This window comes from Carassius gibelio, chromosome A16, assembly GCF_023724105.1.
Source record: "Carassius gibelio isolate Cgi1373 ecotype wild population from Czech Republic chromosome A16, carGib1.2-hapl.c, whole genome shotgun sequence".
Classification (NCBI taxonomy): domain Eukaryota; kingdom Metazoa; phylum Chordata; class Actinopteri; order Cypriniformes; family Cyprinidae; genus Carassius; species Carassius gibelio.
The window spans coordinates 1-17,693 of record NC_068386.1 but is presented as its reverse complement, the minus strand read 5'-3'; the positions used below and the strand labels follow the sequence as shown (position 1 = coordinate 17,693).

At 38.3% G+C, this 17,693-nt stretch overlaps 3 protein-coding genes across 4 annotated transcripts; 1 reads left to right on the top strand and 2 right to left on the bottom strand.

Moving 5' to 3' along the window:
- Positions 1-1,427: 1,427 nt before the first annotated feature.
- On the bottom strand, positions 1,428-4,253 carry LOC128031141 (keratin, type II cytoskeletal 1-like). Its single transcript, XM_052619381.1, has 5 exons — positions 3,797-4,253; positions 3,353-3,425; positions 2,462-3,171; positions 1,874-2,357; positions 1,428-1,781 (listed from the first exon to the last, which is right to left on the bottom strand). The coding sequence occupies exons 1-5, from the start codon at positions 4,181-4,183 to the stop codon at positions 1,708-1,710; spliced, it is 1,728 nt and encodes a 575-aa protein (XP_052475341.1). The 5' UTR covers positions 4,184-4,253; the 3' UTR covers positions 1,428-1,707.
- Positions 4,254-8,039: 3,786 nt separating this feature from the next.
- On the top strand, positions 8,040-14,757 carry LOC128031019 (nuclear receptor subfamily 2 group F member 6). 2 transcript variants are annotated; one of them, XM_052619195.1, is made up of 5 exons: positions 8,040-8,205; positions 9,122-9,706; positions 9,810-9,904; positions 10,986-11,543; positions 13,140-14,757. In XM_052619195.1, exons 2-5 carry the CDS (start codon positions 9,438-9,440, stop codon positions 13,412-13,414), a joined length of 1,197 nt encoding a protein of 398 aa, XP_052475155.1. In that variant the 5' UTR covers positions 8,040-8,205; positions 9,122-9,437; the 3' UTR covers positions 13,415-14,757. The 2 variants fall into 2 exon arrangements, with proteins under 2 accessions (XP_052475155.1, XP_052475154.1); XM_052619194.1 differs by having other exon boundaries at positions 10,983-11,543.
- Positions 14,758-14,818: 61 nt separating this feature from the next.
- On the bottom strand, positions 14,819-17,326 carry LOC128031020 (occludin-like). Its single transcript, XM_052619197.1, has 5 exons — positions 17,172-17,326; positions 16,871-17,077; positions 15,398-15,569; positions 15,225-15,266; positions 14,819-15,092 (listed from the first exon to the last, which is right to left on the bottom strand). Exons 2-5 carry the CDS (start codon positions 17,020-17,022, stop codon positions 14,946-14,948), a joined length of 513 nt encoding a protein of 170 aa, XP_052475157.1. The 5' UTR covers positions 17,023-17,077; positions 17,172-17,326; the 3' UTR covers positions 14,819-14,945.
- Between the last annotated feature and the right edge of the window lie 367 nt (positions 17,327-17,693).

Genomic DNA, 17,693 nt, shown 5'->3' with positions numbered 1-17,693 from the left:
AGATCTTACTGTCTTAAAGGGACACTCCACCCCAAAATGAAAATTTTGTCATTAATTACTTACCCTCATGTTGTTCCAAACCTGTAAAAGTCTGTTCATCTTCAGAACACAATTTTAAGATATTTTGGATGAAAACCGGAAAGCTGGAGACTGTTACAGAACAGCATACACAGCATACAGTGATATGGAGAGACACAGAGGAGACTGTTGACAAAGGAATTGTTGAATAAAGTTATTATTTTTGTTTTCTTCGCTTACAAAAAGTATTCTCGTCACTTCATAATGTTACGGTGGAAGCAGAGGCAGATGCACTATTCTGACGATGCTTTTCATACTTTTCTGGACCTTGACAGTGTAACTCACTTGGCAGTCTATGGGACAGTCTCAAGCCAAATATCTTAAATTGTGTCCGGAAGAAGAACAAAGCTTTTATAGGTTTGGAACAACATAAGTGATTAATGACCAAATGTTCATTTTTGGAGTGGAGTATTACTTTATATGAAAAAAATCATGTATGTCAAACAAAGGATATCCTTTAAGCTGGATAGCAGGCTCCTTCTGTGATGCCTCTATATATGAATTGGTGCCCTGTTTCTTTGCTTTTGTCTTATTCACCTTTTGGCATTCCTGGTTACATGATGCTTGTTGACATGGGAAATCATTTTGATTGTTTTACATTATGTTCACATAGGTTGCCAGGTCCTACTGAGAATTTAAGATGAATTTCTTCACAATACTCACAAGCTGGCTGCATATTTAATACTAATTATATTTCAGATCAATTCCATTATTTCACAACATATTTAGCGTCAGAATGCAGTAATTTGATTACTTTAATGCCTTTAACATTGTTTTATGCTGGTTGAGGCCTGACTCAGTATGGCACTTAAATTTTGCTTTGTTTTGAGAGTGGCTCTGTTTTAAATAGTGCTTCCCACTGACGCAAAACAATGACAATAGCCTGATGGTTAGCCAGAGCTATTTTAAGCTTATGTGAAGTGGACCTATTGAAAATTTCATTGATAGTTCTTCTTGTACATATGTTCATTTTACTGTATCGGTGTCATACACACTGTGGCCTAGAGTCATTGTATTTTTTGGTAAACACATTTGTTCAGTTAACTCCTGACTTATTTAGAAGCTGACAGAATGTGAAAACATGTTATAGCTTTTGTACTTCCGGTAGGTTCAGGGCTGAGCTGCAACTATAAGTAAGAAATATACATATTAAATTGTAATGCTACTAACTGCAATAGAATATTACCATTATATCCAAGCCCTATTTGCCTCTTTTTATATGTAGATAACTACCAGACCTCAATAGTGTGAATTTCCTTATCATTTATTTCACCATTTATTTAAAATAAAATAAATGTAATTAATTAATAAATTAAAATTAAAATTAAAATTAATAAAACAGATCATGCTTATTTTTTATTAACGTTTTTATTCCATGCAGCAAGAGAACCAATAAAAATAAGTTTACAAAAATAAAATTGTAATGATAGACATATACTATATATATATATTATAAGATATATACAAGCATAAATGAATTTAATGCACAAAAAACATCAACTTCATCCCACAAAATGTAATTAATATTCATGTTAATAATTAGTATTCACATCACAAATTTGCAGGGTCAGTACATATGGGATTTCTATTTTCAAACAGTTCTGACTGGGATTTTTGCCAGGACTATGTTCAGCCCGTCAAATTGGGAGTGAATATTGGGAGTGAATGGCGATCTAGCTCCTTCAAATGAAGACTGATCTGTGCTGTAAATCAAACATAAAAGGTTAGGCATTTTAAAAACAAATGTCTGATTAAATCTGATTAAAAAGTGCAATACCACTTCTGCTTGGTATACCTTGGCTTAGCTCTGTTGCACCCGTTGGTGTTTTTGTTCCTGCCAGATTTGCTCCAAATCCAGGTGTGTTAGACCCGAGTGAGCCAACACCTGCACCTCCTACCACTGGTTTTCCCATACCTACTCCACTTGATCCAGCACTGCCAAATCCTGCCCACCCTGGTCCTACTCCACCCAAACTACTTGTCCCCGTCTGGGCTACACCTGTTCTAGTTGATCCTGGCCCACCTGATCCTCCGCTGCTCAGTCCACCTGAAAGGGTCCCTGCCCCCCCTACAGCTGTATTTAATGATCCTGTCACACCTGTTCTTGTGCTTGATCCTGCACCATAAGGATTGAGAAATGCTGATCCAGTGGAGCCGGCCCCGGTCCATGGTATGTTTGGTTTGTTTAGGCCTGCTGAACTCATACCGGTCCCACCACTATTTGGTATGTTTGCCGGATTGAAGTGGTTTTGCATGAATGGGTTAGTTCGAATTGACGGCTGAAAAATAGAAAAAGTAATTAACGTTCATTACAAACACATTTAATTTACAATTGCAAAGATAAAATAAATACATATGTATAAAAGGAGCACATTAACCTCACCTTACAAATGGCAAGTGAAGCATTGAGATTCTCAACAGTGTTTGTGAGTGTTTTAATTTCTTTTTCTCTCAAAGAGATCAGCTCGCCTTTCAGTTTGTTATCATCTTTTAGTTTCCTGTTCTCCAGAAGAAGTTTTTCACTGTCTTGGTCATTCTTGAGCTGAAGTTGCTCAAGATTTTTACGACTCTCGCGAATCATGGCACTGCGATTCTGATTGCACCACATAGCGTCCTCTCTCAGGCGTTTGTTTTCTATAGTAAATTTGGCATTTTCCCCATTCATTTCTGTGAACTGGTTTCCCACTATGTCCAGATATGACTGGAGCTTGTTCTCGACTTCTCTTGAAAGACTGCTACAGTTTTCCCGAATGTTTTCAAGCTGATTTTTTTGCTTATCACACGTTAGCTGGAAAGAAATATGTTTTGAGAAGAGGTCATCGATTCTTTTGAGGAATTCTTTGGTGACGTCGGGGATTCCTCGTAAAGAAGTGACAAAATCCTCTTTGCACTTCTTTTGGTACAACGCGAGCTCATCTTCAACAGAAGACTTGTTTCGCCTTAGAATAATTGTTTCCAAGTGATACTCATCCTTGTCTTTGTTGGAGTTGTCCAGCTCTGTTCTCAAAATGTCCACCATCTGAGTAAAGTTCGCTTTAACCAGCTTTAGCATTTCCTCTGACTGCTGGAGCATACTTTGTAAACGTCTGTTATCTAAAAAAAAAAAAAAAAAAAACAATATAGTTGAAACTGTTGATCTGCTTGATTAAATTTATGCAAGAGTTACAGTCATTGTGTGAAACAAACAAAAAATCAACATTTTTGTACTCAAGTACCTTATAAAATGTAAGAAATATTCATATTAAGATTTTTTTTTTCTGAAAAACTATCTCACCACTTGAAACTGGACAGACAGTAGGAGGGCATGCGCGGGGAGTAGCCATTCTTTTTTCCACCTCGCACCGAGACTATAAAAATAAAGCACAAAATTAATAATAATTGAGGCTGAAGTCATGCATTTTAGTTCTCTAATTGTCTATCTGCAGCATTCATGATCATGGAAGTTTACATTAATGGTAATTATCATTCTGCCAGTTTTTTTCAAGAATGTTCCTATAATAAAAAAAAAGTTCTTACAACATTAAAAAAGCATTAAAAAAAAACATTTAAATGACTGTTTAATAGACTAATGGGAATGTAAAGAAAACATTCTTAGAACAATATACATCATTCAGTTAAATGCACCAAACAACATAGCATTCTCTTTTATATGAAAAATAATGTTATCTATCAAAAAATAATTGATTGAATATATAGGTTTTTTTCCCCAAAATCTCACAATTGATGCTTGCAAGCTTTTTATTGCCAAGGATGAGGTGTTCGCCAGTCTGCGTAATTCAGCCACAGCTTTGTCATTGTTCAGCTTTGCAGTGAGAGTGACGTTCAGAACTTTGGTGAGGTTCTTTTCCTTCCCACGGAGAATGAAATTTTCCATGGTGAGTTTGCTGATGCTTTGGTCCAACTCCTGTAGCCTCTTCTCCTCCAATGTGTGCTCGGGTTGTCCATACACCAGAAAGAGCACCAGACTTGCGATGATCAGAGACTGGATGAGTGAGGAGAAAAAGAAGACAATCTTCATGTAGTAACCACAGCTCTTGCCTTTCGACTTGTGCATCTTCTTGGCAGCCAAGCCAAAGTTGGCCTGAGAGTAACTGCTTTTGTACATCACTGCTCTAATCAAGCTCCTTCACTATGCAGAATTAAACATCAAAGGTAAAATAAGAAGTTAAATATGTTAAGGCTGCCAGTTTATATTCTTTTCCTGCCCCTCCCACTGGATGACGCTTCCCTGATCCACCCTATGCTCATGATTCCCGAGGTTAGAACAACATCACGTACTGACCAGGGGGATGGCCCAGACCCAGACTGCACACTGTCTCCAAAACAGATCCTTTAGTTTGACAGCATGTTGGCACTTGAGAAAGCACATGGTTGATGGTTTGACTGCGTGCTGTTTTGAACAGTTGTTAAGAGATTATTTTAATCTATCTATGTTAATGACCAGAACATTGTACAACTTTTTTTTTTATATTGTATTACATAACAGATGATCTAAAATACTCCTGTTTGACTCAAGAATTGTAAAACACAGTCCTGACGTAGGTTGGATGAGGATGTGGTTTGTATATGTCTTACTAAAACATTACCTTTAACCAAAGCATTTCAATCCATGCCTAGTTTCACTCTAAACATGATGAAATTAGGTTACCAACTTGGTGCCTTTATATAATATCCTGTAGTTGTTCAGCCATATGTTTACATTGTATTCTGATATCTTATATATTGTAAGAGTCAGAGAATAGGAATATTATGAAAGCATTTGGCTTTCCTGCCAGGAACTGCTGATGTGCCTCCCCGATTCAAAGAGGAAACAGTAATTCATAGCTGTGTCTCAGAGTGACCAACGTAAGAAGGCACTGTCTGGACACTACTGAACAAATGAAGGAAATCAGTAATAAACACAGATTTAAACACATCTGCTGACATTATCAAGAATTAATCGTCCTGTTTATCTGTTTCGTAAGTACGGCTGACGTTGAAATTATCATCATGTAACGAAATTCATTCGCCCTCTGTTGTTTCAAGTGCTTCCAAATCCCATAAACCTGCCAAAGCACACCCTACCTCATTAACGTTAAAAAGTTTGTGGTCGTATTATGTAGCCTAATTACACCGATGACGAGACTTTACATAACAACAAGAGACATATGAACAATGAAACATCATTTTAAAACAATGAAGTTTGTGATGTTCTACAGAAAATTATTTGGGGTCAACAGCAAAAAATTATAGTTCTCCACAGGTATAGCTGACTTCTTTTGGATACTACCAGCTAAAAAAAATAAAATAAAATACAATTTGTTCTAAAACCTATTTGCTACCCTTCCCTTTAAGTTATGAAACTTCAGATTGTTCTATGAATATGCACATTTTCCAGTTTATTTATTTATTTATTTTAGGTTATGTGTACATTCCATAGTTCTGAGAATGTTCCTTGTTAGCTGGGTTTAAACAAAGCGACATAGTCACATAACTGTTTTTATAGAGCTACATAGTCAGTGTTTACACTTTGATGGCAGATAAAATCGTCTCTGATACTAAATTGGAATAGGAATATGTATTTTAACCTTAAAAAATGCACAGAATTCTTAGTCTCTTAATCTCACCACTAGATGGAGATATTTAAATATTTTGTCATTTAACAGACGCATTCAGATAAAATATGATAAAAAATGATATATGTTCATTTAATTGCTAAATAAAATATAAAAAATATAAATATAAAATAAAAAAGCTTGGTAAAGTCGGCACAAGTAAGAGTTGCAATGCTACCCCATATCCTAAAAGAGATCAATCACATTCCTGAACCCTGGGGTCAAAGGCCAAATAAACACCCAGCTTGTACAATCCACATAACTCAAGCATGCGCTCTCAGACTCACACTCCTCTTTTCTTTTGTGCTCTCTTCCACACAAACACACACACACACACACACATACATAAACACACTCTTTGTCTTTGGGAAGACTTTACATGCTGCTAAGAAACCAGACCTTGAAAAGGAGCTGATGTAAATTGATGATGGCAAATCAGTTTGTTACTGGTTTCATTGAGAAACCAAAGTATGCTTTTGTTTCTAAGAATATGATCATTTCACAGAAACGGTTGAGAAGGAAGCAGAGGTTGAGTGAGGGCAGCAAATGCAATGTTCTTCTCGAGTGTGACCCCTGAATAATCATGTGAACTTGTGGCCAAGATCTACATCTCAAAACAAGAGACAGCTGTCTCCTGGATAAACAACAAGACGTACAGCGTGGATGGTTTCTCATTGTTTGAAAGTAATAATAATAAGAAACAAATTACATTCATTTTCATGCAGGAAACAATGCTAAACCAAAATCTTTGGCTGCACAAAATATTATTATTACACAAAATGATGCCTTTCCTACCCTCTGACCTCTTGTGCCATGCAAATCTGGATTGAATTCAAGCTTTACCTCACCTGTAGATATGTTCTCAGTTATTACTCAAAACTCTTCTGGTGCTTGTTTTCAAACACTTTGATCATAAACCATATTTTGACGTTTAACTGTTACCTTAAAACTACTGTCTATTTTTACATTACCAGTATTGTTTTTTAATTCTAGTAAGTAACCCGGTAGTTACTAGTATCAACTTTAATGTTACTTTAGAACAAACCAATATTCAGAGACTAACTAATCCATTGTAACTGAAAACAAATTGCAAATATTTTGAATTCCATTTGGGATCTGTAGTTCAGATATCAACTATAACTACCATGTATATCATTTTCTAGTTTCACCAGTATTCCAAGTTGTTGCTGGTATCTTTTTTCTAGCTTTACTGGTATCTATACTCATTTAGGTAAGCTTTCCATTGACGTATGGTTTATTAGGATCGGATAATTTTTGGCCAAGATATAACTATTTGAAAATCTGAGGGTGCAAAAAAATCTAAATATTGAGAAAATCACATTTAACATTTTTCCAAATGAATTCTTAGCACTGCATATTACTAATCAAAAATAAAGTTTTGTTATATTAACAGTAGGAAATTTACTAGATATCTTAATGGAACATGATCTTTACTTAATATCCTAATAATTTTTGTCATAAAAGAAAAATCTATAATTTTGACCCATACAATGAATTTTTGGCTATTGCTACAAATATACCCCAGTAAGTTAAGACTGGTTTTGAGGTCCAGGGTCACATATAAGGTAGGGCTAGGTTTAGGGGTAGGTTCAGGGTTAGTACTTAGTTTTCTAACTAGTTATTGTAATAACTATAATAAGTACACAGTATAATCATGAATAACAGGACTGTAAAATAAAGTGCCACCACCATTTTTGTCATGTAATTTGAAATCAGTAACACACTATAATTTGGAAGTAATTACCCTTTATTAGACGCTACTGTGCCATTTTTAGTATTACTACTAAAACTTTCAATTGAAGTATAAAGCAACCATTCTGAGTCATTAGTAAAAAAGGCAACTGTAACTAATGAGATTACAAATGTTAAGGTTAACTACTGGGAAAGATATTATGTAGCCTCTTATAAATAGACACTAAAATAAGCACTGGTAAAGCTGGAGTAGATAGTAATACTGTAATAAGTATTACCCTAGTATTAAATAAATCATACTTGTGAAAATTAAAAAGATACTAGTCACTGCTAGTATGACTGACTAGTAGTTAAAAATAGTCTACTGGTAACATTAAATAGTAGCTAGTTTAAATACTTCCTTCATACATTTTTTGCCTGAATTAAAAGTATTAATAATATTATAGAGCACTATATACCAAGGCTGTCCATGGCTCCAGACTAAATGTTCTCCTATGGTATTTACTGGTTTGGCGTCCTGTGGGCGTTTTTGCAATCCTTTGAAGCAGCCTGAGGTCACTGATCTCTCAGGAGCAAAACACATTCTTTTTGTGTATATGCCCAGCAGAGCTGCTCTTTGACTTCTTTGCCCATATAAGGCAAGGGATACCATGGCAACCGTGGACTTGAATAGCTGTGTCAAATCCCTCCGCACCCCCCTCACACGCACGCACACTCTCACTCCCTCACAGGCACGCGGAGCGCGCGCTCTACTGGACACTGGCTCGCGCTATCTCTTGTCCTCTTCAAGCTAGCGCGACTTTTGCACTTCTAAAAGCAGGTAGGGATACTGAAACACTCCCGGGGTTTCGCCGCGGTTATCGGTATTCTATCTTTTCATTTGGGGCGTCAAAGGTAAAGGAGAATATAGAGAGTGTTCGCCGAAGTCAGGAGTGAGGTATGTCGCTAAAGCTATGGCTCCACCCCTCCCCCTGCCCGAGGATCGCTGGAGGTTAGGCCGCATGACTGTTACTGGCGCTCAGAAAAAAAACAAAAAAGGGGACGTTTAGCCCCGGATCACGGCTAAACCATTAACACGAGCTTACGTTCTGGTTTCAACCGTTCCGTTTTTGATTTAACCGTTTTCAATCGGCGCCACAGTAACTGTTAGAGGGACTCCAAAAGTCTGCCCTCGTTTCACAACAAACAAGCGCAGCACTTCCTCGAACAATCAACGTTAGTGCAGGAAGGCGCTGCTTTTATAGAGATGTTCTGATTACTAGTATGTGATTATCGCCTGTTATGGTATGCTTGAAGACGTTTATATTTTGTAATATCACTATGTGCGTTTCTGTTTTGTTTCTCATTACTATATATCTTCGCCAGGAATTTTGAAAGGTTAGACATTTTAGTATTTTTTTTGGGTAATCTCTGGCTACTAGACTCCAGGGAAAATGTAATTTACGTGTTATGTTTACATAATAAAAGCCACAGTATGTAGAGCAAAACTTGTGAAAAGGTCATGGTTCCTGCTCTCTTAGTAAAGGCCTGGAAAAGTCATGGACATTTTTTTAGATGACATGTTATTAGTTTTGCTTCATTAATTAAGGCTAGAAATAACTTGCTTTAGTGCTTTTTATAATTAATTCAGGCATTACAAAAGATGGAAATCCTGTAGTCAGAAGGTGTATAACCCTACACTGTGTCTGTTGCTTTGGTTTTGAGTAACTTTTTTTCTTTTACACCCTGACACCTAGATTGGAAGCTGACATCTAAACGACACGTTATTCGAGGGGTGAATAAAGAACCTGGAGCAAAAGGGGAACATGGTCAGTCTAGGAGGCAAAACAACATGCACAGCCCACTTTCCAAAGACCAAAGTTAACTGAGTCAGACTCGTGTCTGAGCCTAAATGCATGAGGCGAAGCTGTGGACAATTACCAGATATAGAGGCCTTTATATCTTCTCATTTTAGAACACACAGCTATCAAGAAAGGGGGTCAACTGAAACCGTCTGTGCCGACAGCACGTTTGGGAGTATTTTTCCTCCTCGGTTGTGCTGAGAACTGAGCGATGGCCATGGTGAGAGGGGGGTGGGGAGATCCCAATGGGGAGACTAATGGACTTGGTGACAAGGGGTACCTGAGGGGAGATGAGGACGACGGGTCACCGCAAGGAGGCGGCAGCGACATGGAGGCCGGGGAGGATGATAAAGGTTGTGTGGTGGACTGTGTGGTCTGCGGTGACAAATCCAGTGGGAAACACTACGGCGTGTTTACTTGTGAGGGCTGCAAAAGCTTCTTCAAACGGAGTGTCCGACGAAACCTTAACTATACCTGCAGGTAATGGAGGGAAAGTCAGCGATATTTATCTATGTGTTAGTTGATGTTCTCAGCATGTTAATTTCCATCTCACCATTAAGCCATTTTTTTTGCTCTCTTTCAGATCAAACCGAGACTGCCAGATTGACCAACATCATCGGAACCAGTGTCAGTTCTGCCGCTTAAAGAAGTGTTTCCGTGTGGGAATGCGCAAAGAAGGTAACTGTCTATCCATCTTATCAAATCAGTTGGAATGGGGTTCATTCATTGTTTAGTGCTCAAGACTCAGTCAACTGATCCACTGATTTGTCAACATGTTATAGAATGTATAGAAAGCAAGGGGGCTGTGTTTCACTGACATATTGGGACATAATTTCAAGCATGCACTACTGTTTAAAAGTTTAGGCTTAAGATTCTTTTTAAACAGTTTTAATCACCAGAACTACATTTATTTTTACCAAAAATACAGTGAATATACAGTATTATTGTGAAATATTTTTATGCAGTTGAAAAATAATTTTCTGTTTGAATATATTTTGAAATATAATTTATTCCTGCGACCGCAAAGCTGAATTTACAGCAGCCATTGCTCCAGTCTGTCACATGATCCTTCAGAAATCATTCTAATATGCTGATTCGCTGCTCAAGAAACATTCCTTACTGTCTGAATCAAATGTGACTGAAAAACCTCAAAATTCTTTTTTTTTTTTTTACAACTTCATTGTTTTCATTGACTGCATGCAAAGGTTATTTTAATAATTGTTCAAAAAACTCACAGGTTACTGGTTTGAAGCAGTCTGACAAACGTAATGGGTTGCTAAAGCAGAAAGCTGTGGAGATCACTGTTTAATATTTGATAGTTAGAGTGACGAGAGTCTAAGAGCTGTATTTTATTTTAAGCCGACCCAGATGGTGTTTGTTTACCACAATTGCCAGTGCACATGATGAAACTTACATTAGGGCATGATGACCTATATATCTCACAGTTTCTTCAACAGTTTTGCTTTTAAAACAGTAATGATTAGAATGTTAAGCTTTTTATTGAAAATTGTCATACCTAATTTGTAAAGTCTCCGAGGGTTCAACCAGAACGGTGTTTGTAGCTTCCTTTTTTCTTTTTTGAGTGCTTGTGTAATCAGGAATTAGACGTTTCTAATCTCTTAGGTCAGTGCTCTGACTCTCTGCCAGATGTTGCATGTTAGCGAAAGAAAGGAGCGTTGAAACCTAGTAGTGTCTTCTATCAAGCATTTCAACTCCATCACGACTCTCCCTTTCTCTCTTCCCTTTCCCCGTTTAGCAGTTCAGCGTGGACGCATCCCACCTTCGCATTCAAGCCTCAGCCCATCCACCACTCCAGTGGGCGGTAATGCCGGCAGCGGCGTGAGCGAGTTCTACAATGGGCAGCCGGTGTCTGAGCTCATCTCCCAGCTCCTGCGGGCAGAGCCTTACCCTAACAGCCGCTACAGCCATCAGTACAACCAGCAGATGCAGGGGGGCGGAGGATCCATGGGCATCGACAGCATCTGCGAGCTAGCCGCCAGACTCCTGTTCAGCATCATCGAATGGGCCCGAAACATTCCCTACTTCCCTGAGCTGCCTGTATCTGAGCAGGTGGCCTTGCTGCGGCTCAGCTGGAGTGAACTGTTTATTCTAAATGTCGCTCAATCTGGCCTGCCCCTGCATATGGCCCCGCTGCTCGCCGCCGCAGGCTTTCACTCCTCTCCCATGTCTGCCGAGAGGGTGGTGTCCTTCATGGACCAGGTGCGCATCTTCCAGGACCAAGTGGAGAAGCTGACACGCCTGCAAGTGGATTCAGCAGAGTACAGCTGTCTGAAGGCCATTGCGCTCTTCTCACCAGGTGCGCCAGACACATTACTCTGATTAAACTGCATTTAACCGAACACAATCAGATCAAAGAATATGTAATTACAGAATCGTAGAGAATAGTGAGTATTGTGCTGGCGGTCATATTTCTAGCATAATGCTAGCACCCTCTACTGGTGAAGACTAAATCTTTTTCAGTGTTTCCTAAGTGCTTTATGAAACACCTTAATACCTAACATTTTATTAAGAATAAGACAAATTCTAGATCAAATACCTTCTGTATGCAGATATTCTGTCCCGAAGCATCACGCCTTTAATTAGAGTTTACATTTATTTATTTAGCACATGTCAAATGACTCAATGTGCAAATGAACAAATTTTTTCATATGTATGTTCCCTGCATAATTCAGCTTAGTAATAACTTTTCTTAGTCCAACCACAGATTGATCAGAATTTAGGTTCATTACATACTTTATATGTAATCATTAAATCTAGTCATTATCATCAGCATTAAATATCTGTTTAATATATCATTCATATTTGAAAGCGTACATTTTATAAATGATTCAAACTTACTCATTTGTGTTTATTTTACAAAGAAGAAATTTGCTGTAATAAGTTACTGCTGAAACTTATACTGTTATAATGTAAGCCAATAATCTTGAAGTGCTGGCTTACATGACTAAGCATTACTAATTAGTTTTTACATAATTTGTAATGCATTCTTGTAATTTCTACAAAACTTGTTATCAAAAAGTTATCAAGGTATTATAACAAATGGCATTATAACACGGTTATAACACGGGCCATCAGTTGACCTCAAACTCATACAGTGAAGCCAGCTTTCCACGATCTCTGACATTCGCATACTTTTTTCACATTTTGTCTCTAATAGGCGGACGCACTGAACCTTTAAATTGGTTGTGAAGCAGCCGTTACCTTCCATTTATTCACTATAGTTAAATAAATGAACAGTACATGTATGAATATACCCACATAAAACAAATGACCTGCAAAAAGTTTAAAAGAAAAACAGAAGGTTGTTTTCTAGGGCTAATGAATAACAATTATTATGTAATAATTATCAAATAATTACTTGGGGCATAAGTATGGTTTACAATTGATATTTATAATTTGCGACTTGTCAACTAACTTTAGATTATTATCAGCCTGTTAGGTTAAGATTAGGTTTAGTATAAGAAGTTACTAGTCAGTAGAATATGTGTTGATGACTGGTAGTTAACATGTAGTTGCAAAGTAACGTCTAGTTAAGGAACATTGAAGCGGACTATCAAAATAGCATGTTGCCATTACCACACATTTTACAGAAATAGTATTTGAAGATCAAATGTTTAGTCCGAAATTTGCAGTTCTCACTTCACATTCCTAGGGTTTGATTTGATTCTTTCATTGTATCCAAAACCAAATCAGATCTGAAAATTGCACAGAACTCCATGTACCTCTCATACTACTTTCCATTGGTAATGAGTAATTAGACTTCACTCAGGCTGACGTTTCTTCGTAATGTTGAGCTCTACCATGACCATGTCCCTGCTAGCATCATGCTTTACCAGTTGAGTTAGAGGGAGTCTAGTTTCATACCTGAATATCTGGTGTTCTTTGTGTTCAGATGCGTGTGGGCTGACAGACCCGGTTCATGTGGAAAGCCTGCAGGAAAAAGCTCAGGTGGCCCTGACAGAGTACGAGCGCATGCAGTACCCCGGGCAGCCCCAGCGCTTCGGACGGCTCCTCCTGCGACTGCCCGCTCTGAGGGCCGTGCCCGCCAACCTCATCTCTCAGCTCTTCTTCATGCGCCTGGTGGGCAAAACGCCCATCGAGACGCTCATCCGTGACATGCAGCTGTCTGGCAGCTCCATCAGTTGGCCGTACGCACCCGGACAATAACCATTATCAGATGTGACCAGGAAACCAGTCTGAACTGCAAATTATCTGTGATTATGTGATTTTAGTTTTTTCAACCGCACATTCACATCTGATATTCACCGGATCAGGGTCGTACTGTGGGAATGGTGGATTCAGTAGCACATGGCAGAAGGCTTGGTGTACACTTTATGAGGTTTTATGAGGCTCTGAAGCATTCTTAAAAAACGATTTGAGAAATATTGGTTATGTTCTAGCCAAAGGTAAGATGTTAGGTACAGATTCATAGCGAGTTATTAAGTGGAAATTGGTTAAAACCCTGTAAACATGAAAGTCACTTTGGACTGTCCCTGGAGGCAGCAGGAAGTAAAGACCCCTCATATTCTACTCTGCCCTGTCCTTGTGTTCCTGAAAGCCTGAAGGAGGATGAAGTAGACATGATGACATCCAAAAACCCAAACAAACCAAACCCAAACAGTCAGATTTGGGACTTGGGCATTTGTTTTGCCACTGATAACTACTTGTCTTGTTTTTTTTAGCTCTTTTTCCCTATTAATGCTAATGCATTTCTATGAGGAGGGATTTTAATTTGTAAAAGCTAATAGACCCATATTTTGTGACAGCCATTTGACAAATGAATTGTGGGCTGTATTTGTATTTTGAGTTAAGGTACAGACTTGTCTCTTCATGACAGATTCATTTTTAATACACACTGCATTTAGTGAGCTAGATGACAAATGAAGTAGTCATGCTTTTTTTTATTTTAATAATTTTTTTTTTTTTAGATGAAAAACCAGTGAACTTTCTTAATGCAAGTTGTTCATCGACACACTGCTGGTTTCTAATCTGCTTTTCTGCTATTCTTTTTGTTTTGTTTTTTCACTAACCAGTTAATGCTAAACTGGGAATAAAGTCACATTATGTATGTTGACCAAAAGAAATACCTCTACAGTCTGTTGAGACTTAAACGGACTTTGTCATTCACAGCTGGGTCAGTTTTTAAATTTATCAGCACACTTGAGCTTGCTCACTTTACACTAAAGAGGAGTGACTGGATCTGTCTGTTATGTTTTCGGTAAGAAACTGGCATTGCCTGTTTTGTCTTTCGTGGAGCAGTGCTCTGGTGTGGCGTTTCACAGGTGACAGCATGTTGTATTTGGCTCTTGTTGTGAGATGTACGTTTTCTAGCCTTGTCATACATGTGAATGACTAATATTACCTCATATTTAGGCCTTGAAACGTATCAGGCGGTCTAATATACATAAATGCATCCAAACGGCAACATGTACAGTTTTCATTTTAATATCTTTGTCTTTATAAATATTTGTGTATGACAGCTTGATTAAACAAGAGTATCATACATTGAATTGTGTGCTGGTGAGTGCTTTTTTTTGTCAGTTACCTTCCTATCAAATTACAATGGAAAGATTTTATTTAGGAGTTTTATATACAAACTGTAAAGAAATAATTTTACAACTCCTGCAACTTTACAGACACAACTCACTCAACACCGCTTGTAATGTATAAAGTGTATGCATGCATCATGTGTACAGTTTTAGACAAAGAAATCCTGGTGATCAGTGATATTAGTCTTCTCTCTTCTTGCAAAGCTTCTGTCATAATTTTTCACCAGTTGTTTGATATGACACAGCTCCTGCCTCAGTGTTTTACACCGGAGCTTCATAGCCTGGTATTCTGGAGACTATAGAAAGGAAATGGGCATTAGGGATGGACAGATAAAAATATGAAATGACTGATTTAAATCATTTGGGTCAATCAGTCTCCTAATAATGGTGGACAAAAATCAGACTCCATCAAGAATTTTTTTTCTTACCCGCTTCAGATCCTTGAGTCGATTATATTCATCAGCCACAGCCTGTGATACAATATGTATATACATACATATATATGGGTTGTATTGAGTTTATATCATATCAATTAATATATTGTAATTGAAGTCTGATAAACTTTCTTAACTTTATTATTCTACTTGTTTTTGATGCCTACCTGGAACTTGGTGGATCCCTCGTGGAGTGTGTCCAGTTCTCGGCTCAGTTCATTCATTTGATCACTGATATCATCCATTTCTGCACAGAGGTTCTTGTATTCAGTGAGGGAGATATCGAACTGTTTCTTGTACTCTCTGCGCTCTTCATCAGTTGTAATTTCTGAATGAGAGCTGTAGCAGGAAAAAAACAAGTGACTATCTTGCAAAACAATTTGCTATTAGAACAGTAGAAAAACAGATTCTTAACTGGATCAGCTCTTTTAAACAGCACAACATTGGGGGGGTGTCTAATGATATTTAATGCATTCTAAATTAGGCTACGTTTACACGACAACGATTTAGTCAAAATGGAAAAGTTTTTCCCTTGAATTTTTAACAATTTTCACGTATACACAACAACATTTTCAAAGAAAATCTACGAAACCAGCCAAGAAAAGCTTATTTCATATTCCAGGCCACCAGTTGGCGCTCTCACTTTGTCAGTAAACAGTACTTGTAGGGAAGTGACTATTATATGTTGTATATGATGCGTCTCCGCTGTTGGTTGTAATATTGGTGAAATAAATCCACATTGCTGAGGAAGCATTAGCAAACTCTTGAGCAGCAACAACAGTACCATGTACAATTTTGTGTGTGCACATACTGCACGTCTACATATCTAACACGTACTAGGTAATCCGTAATCCGATCTGACTTTTGTTTCTTCCTTTTTATTCCACTTCATTTGAAGTATTCTCTATCATGTTTTGTTTTACACCTCATGTAATTGTGAACTGTATGTATGAATATAATGGTTCTGTTCTGTACCCCAGGGGGGTCTGTCTCGCTGCTTTCCTTGCTCTGTCCAAGCATGGCTGCATGGACAGGCGTGTGGAGTGTTGCCCAGAACATAACCATACTGCCAACACTAACTGTATGCAATATAAATGAAATAAATATACTTGAAAAAAGTGGTCCTGATTGAACGACCATATAGCTAACAATGTTTTTTGGAAACGCACCCCAGAGCGAGAGCAAGAGCACGTCCATCAACGTCATCGCAGAACTTACTCGAGAAGAATGGCTCCAATGAAGTGTGGTTTTGGATGTAAGGGAAAGATAACCTTGTTTAGCTTCCCAAAGAACTCAGCATTATGTGAACAGTGGCAGCGGTTGGTTTTCCTGGAATTCAGCAATGGCGTTTTGCAACATTTGATACTGAAATATGGAGCAGTCCCAGCAATAAAAGATCCTGGTTATGATTCAGAAGTTTTGTTGGCAATCAGCACATGAGTAGCCTATTCCTGACTCTTTAGCTCCCCACAGCGTGCCTTCATAAAGCTGCATCTGTCTTTATAAATATGATAAAACTGAAGTCTCTTTGGAGATATGAAGGATGCAATACTTCTCTATAGGTACTCAATATTAACAAGAGATCGAAGAGCGAAACTGTTTAATGTTAAGGATAAGAAGTATTCACGATTGAAACTCACTCCTCCAACTCAAATGTGTCTGATTCAGTGGCCGAATCTCCACCAGTGGTGTGGCCCGTCTCACAGAGCACGTCCTCCACCTCGTACGTTTCAGGTTTCTCCTGCACCGAGCTGCTCTGCACTTCAACCTCCTCCACAGTGTTGGAGCTCATCCACCGACTCTGGTACAACGGCTCTGGGGAGCAACCGTTCGCATTCTCAGAATACCTTTAAAACAAAGTGCAATGAAAAGGCTTGTGTGTATTGGTACTTGTAAGAATTTCTTGTCCTGAACATGGTCAGAAAGGCAGGCTGCACTCACACATTGCTTTTGCATGCACCCTCGCTGTAGACGCTCACTGTTCCCTCAGTGTAGGATGTGAAGCTATTCTCTGCTTTCAGATGAGGGGAAGCCTTCTCTGATAAAACCACAGTGGGGGTGTATTGAGTGCCTTGCTGGAACAAACAATGTACAAGTTTTAATGGAGCTGGAAGAACCACAGAACATATAATGAATCAATTGAAGTCTGACGCTAAAGCTGCCACAGAATGACCTGATGGGAAACTAGATCAGACCGGAGGACAATCAGATACCATCACAGATTTCTCTGAACAATACTGTCTCTTGAGAGACCACTTGAGCAGTTTTATATGACACAATACACCAAGACACTGTAAATCCATCACAACACAATCATGCATGTGCATCACTTCCTCTATTAAAGTATAATAATTTCAGCTTTCAGGAAACATGCTTGATGAGAGCTGGACATGGCACTGGCTGTACAAAAATGGCGGTGTATTGTCTTAACAGCAACAAACAACATCTGGGGTTACTTCCAGG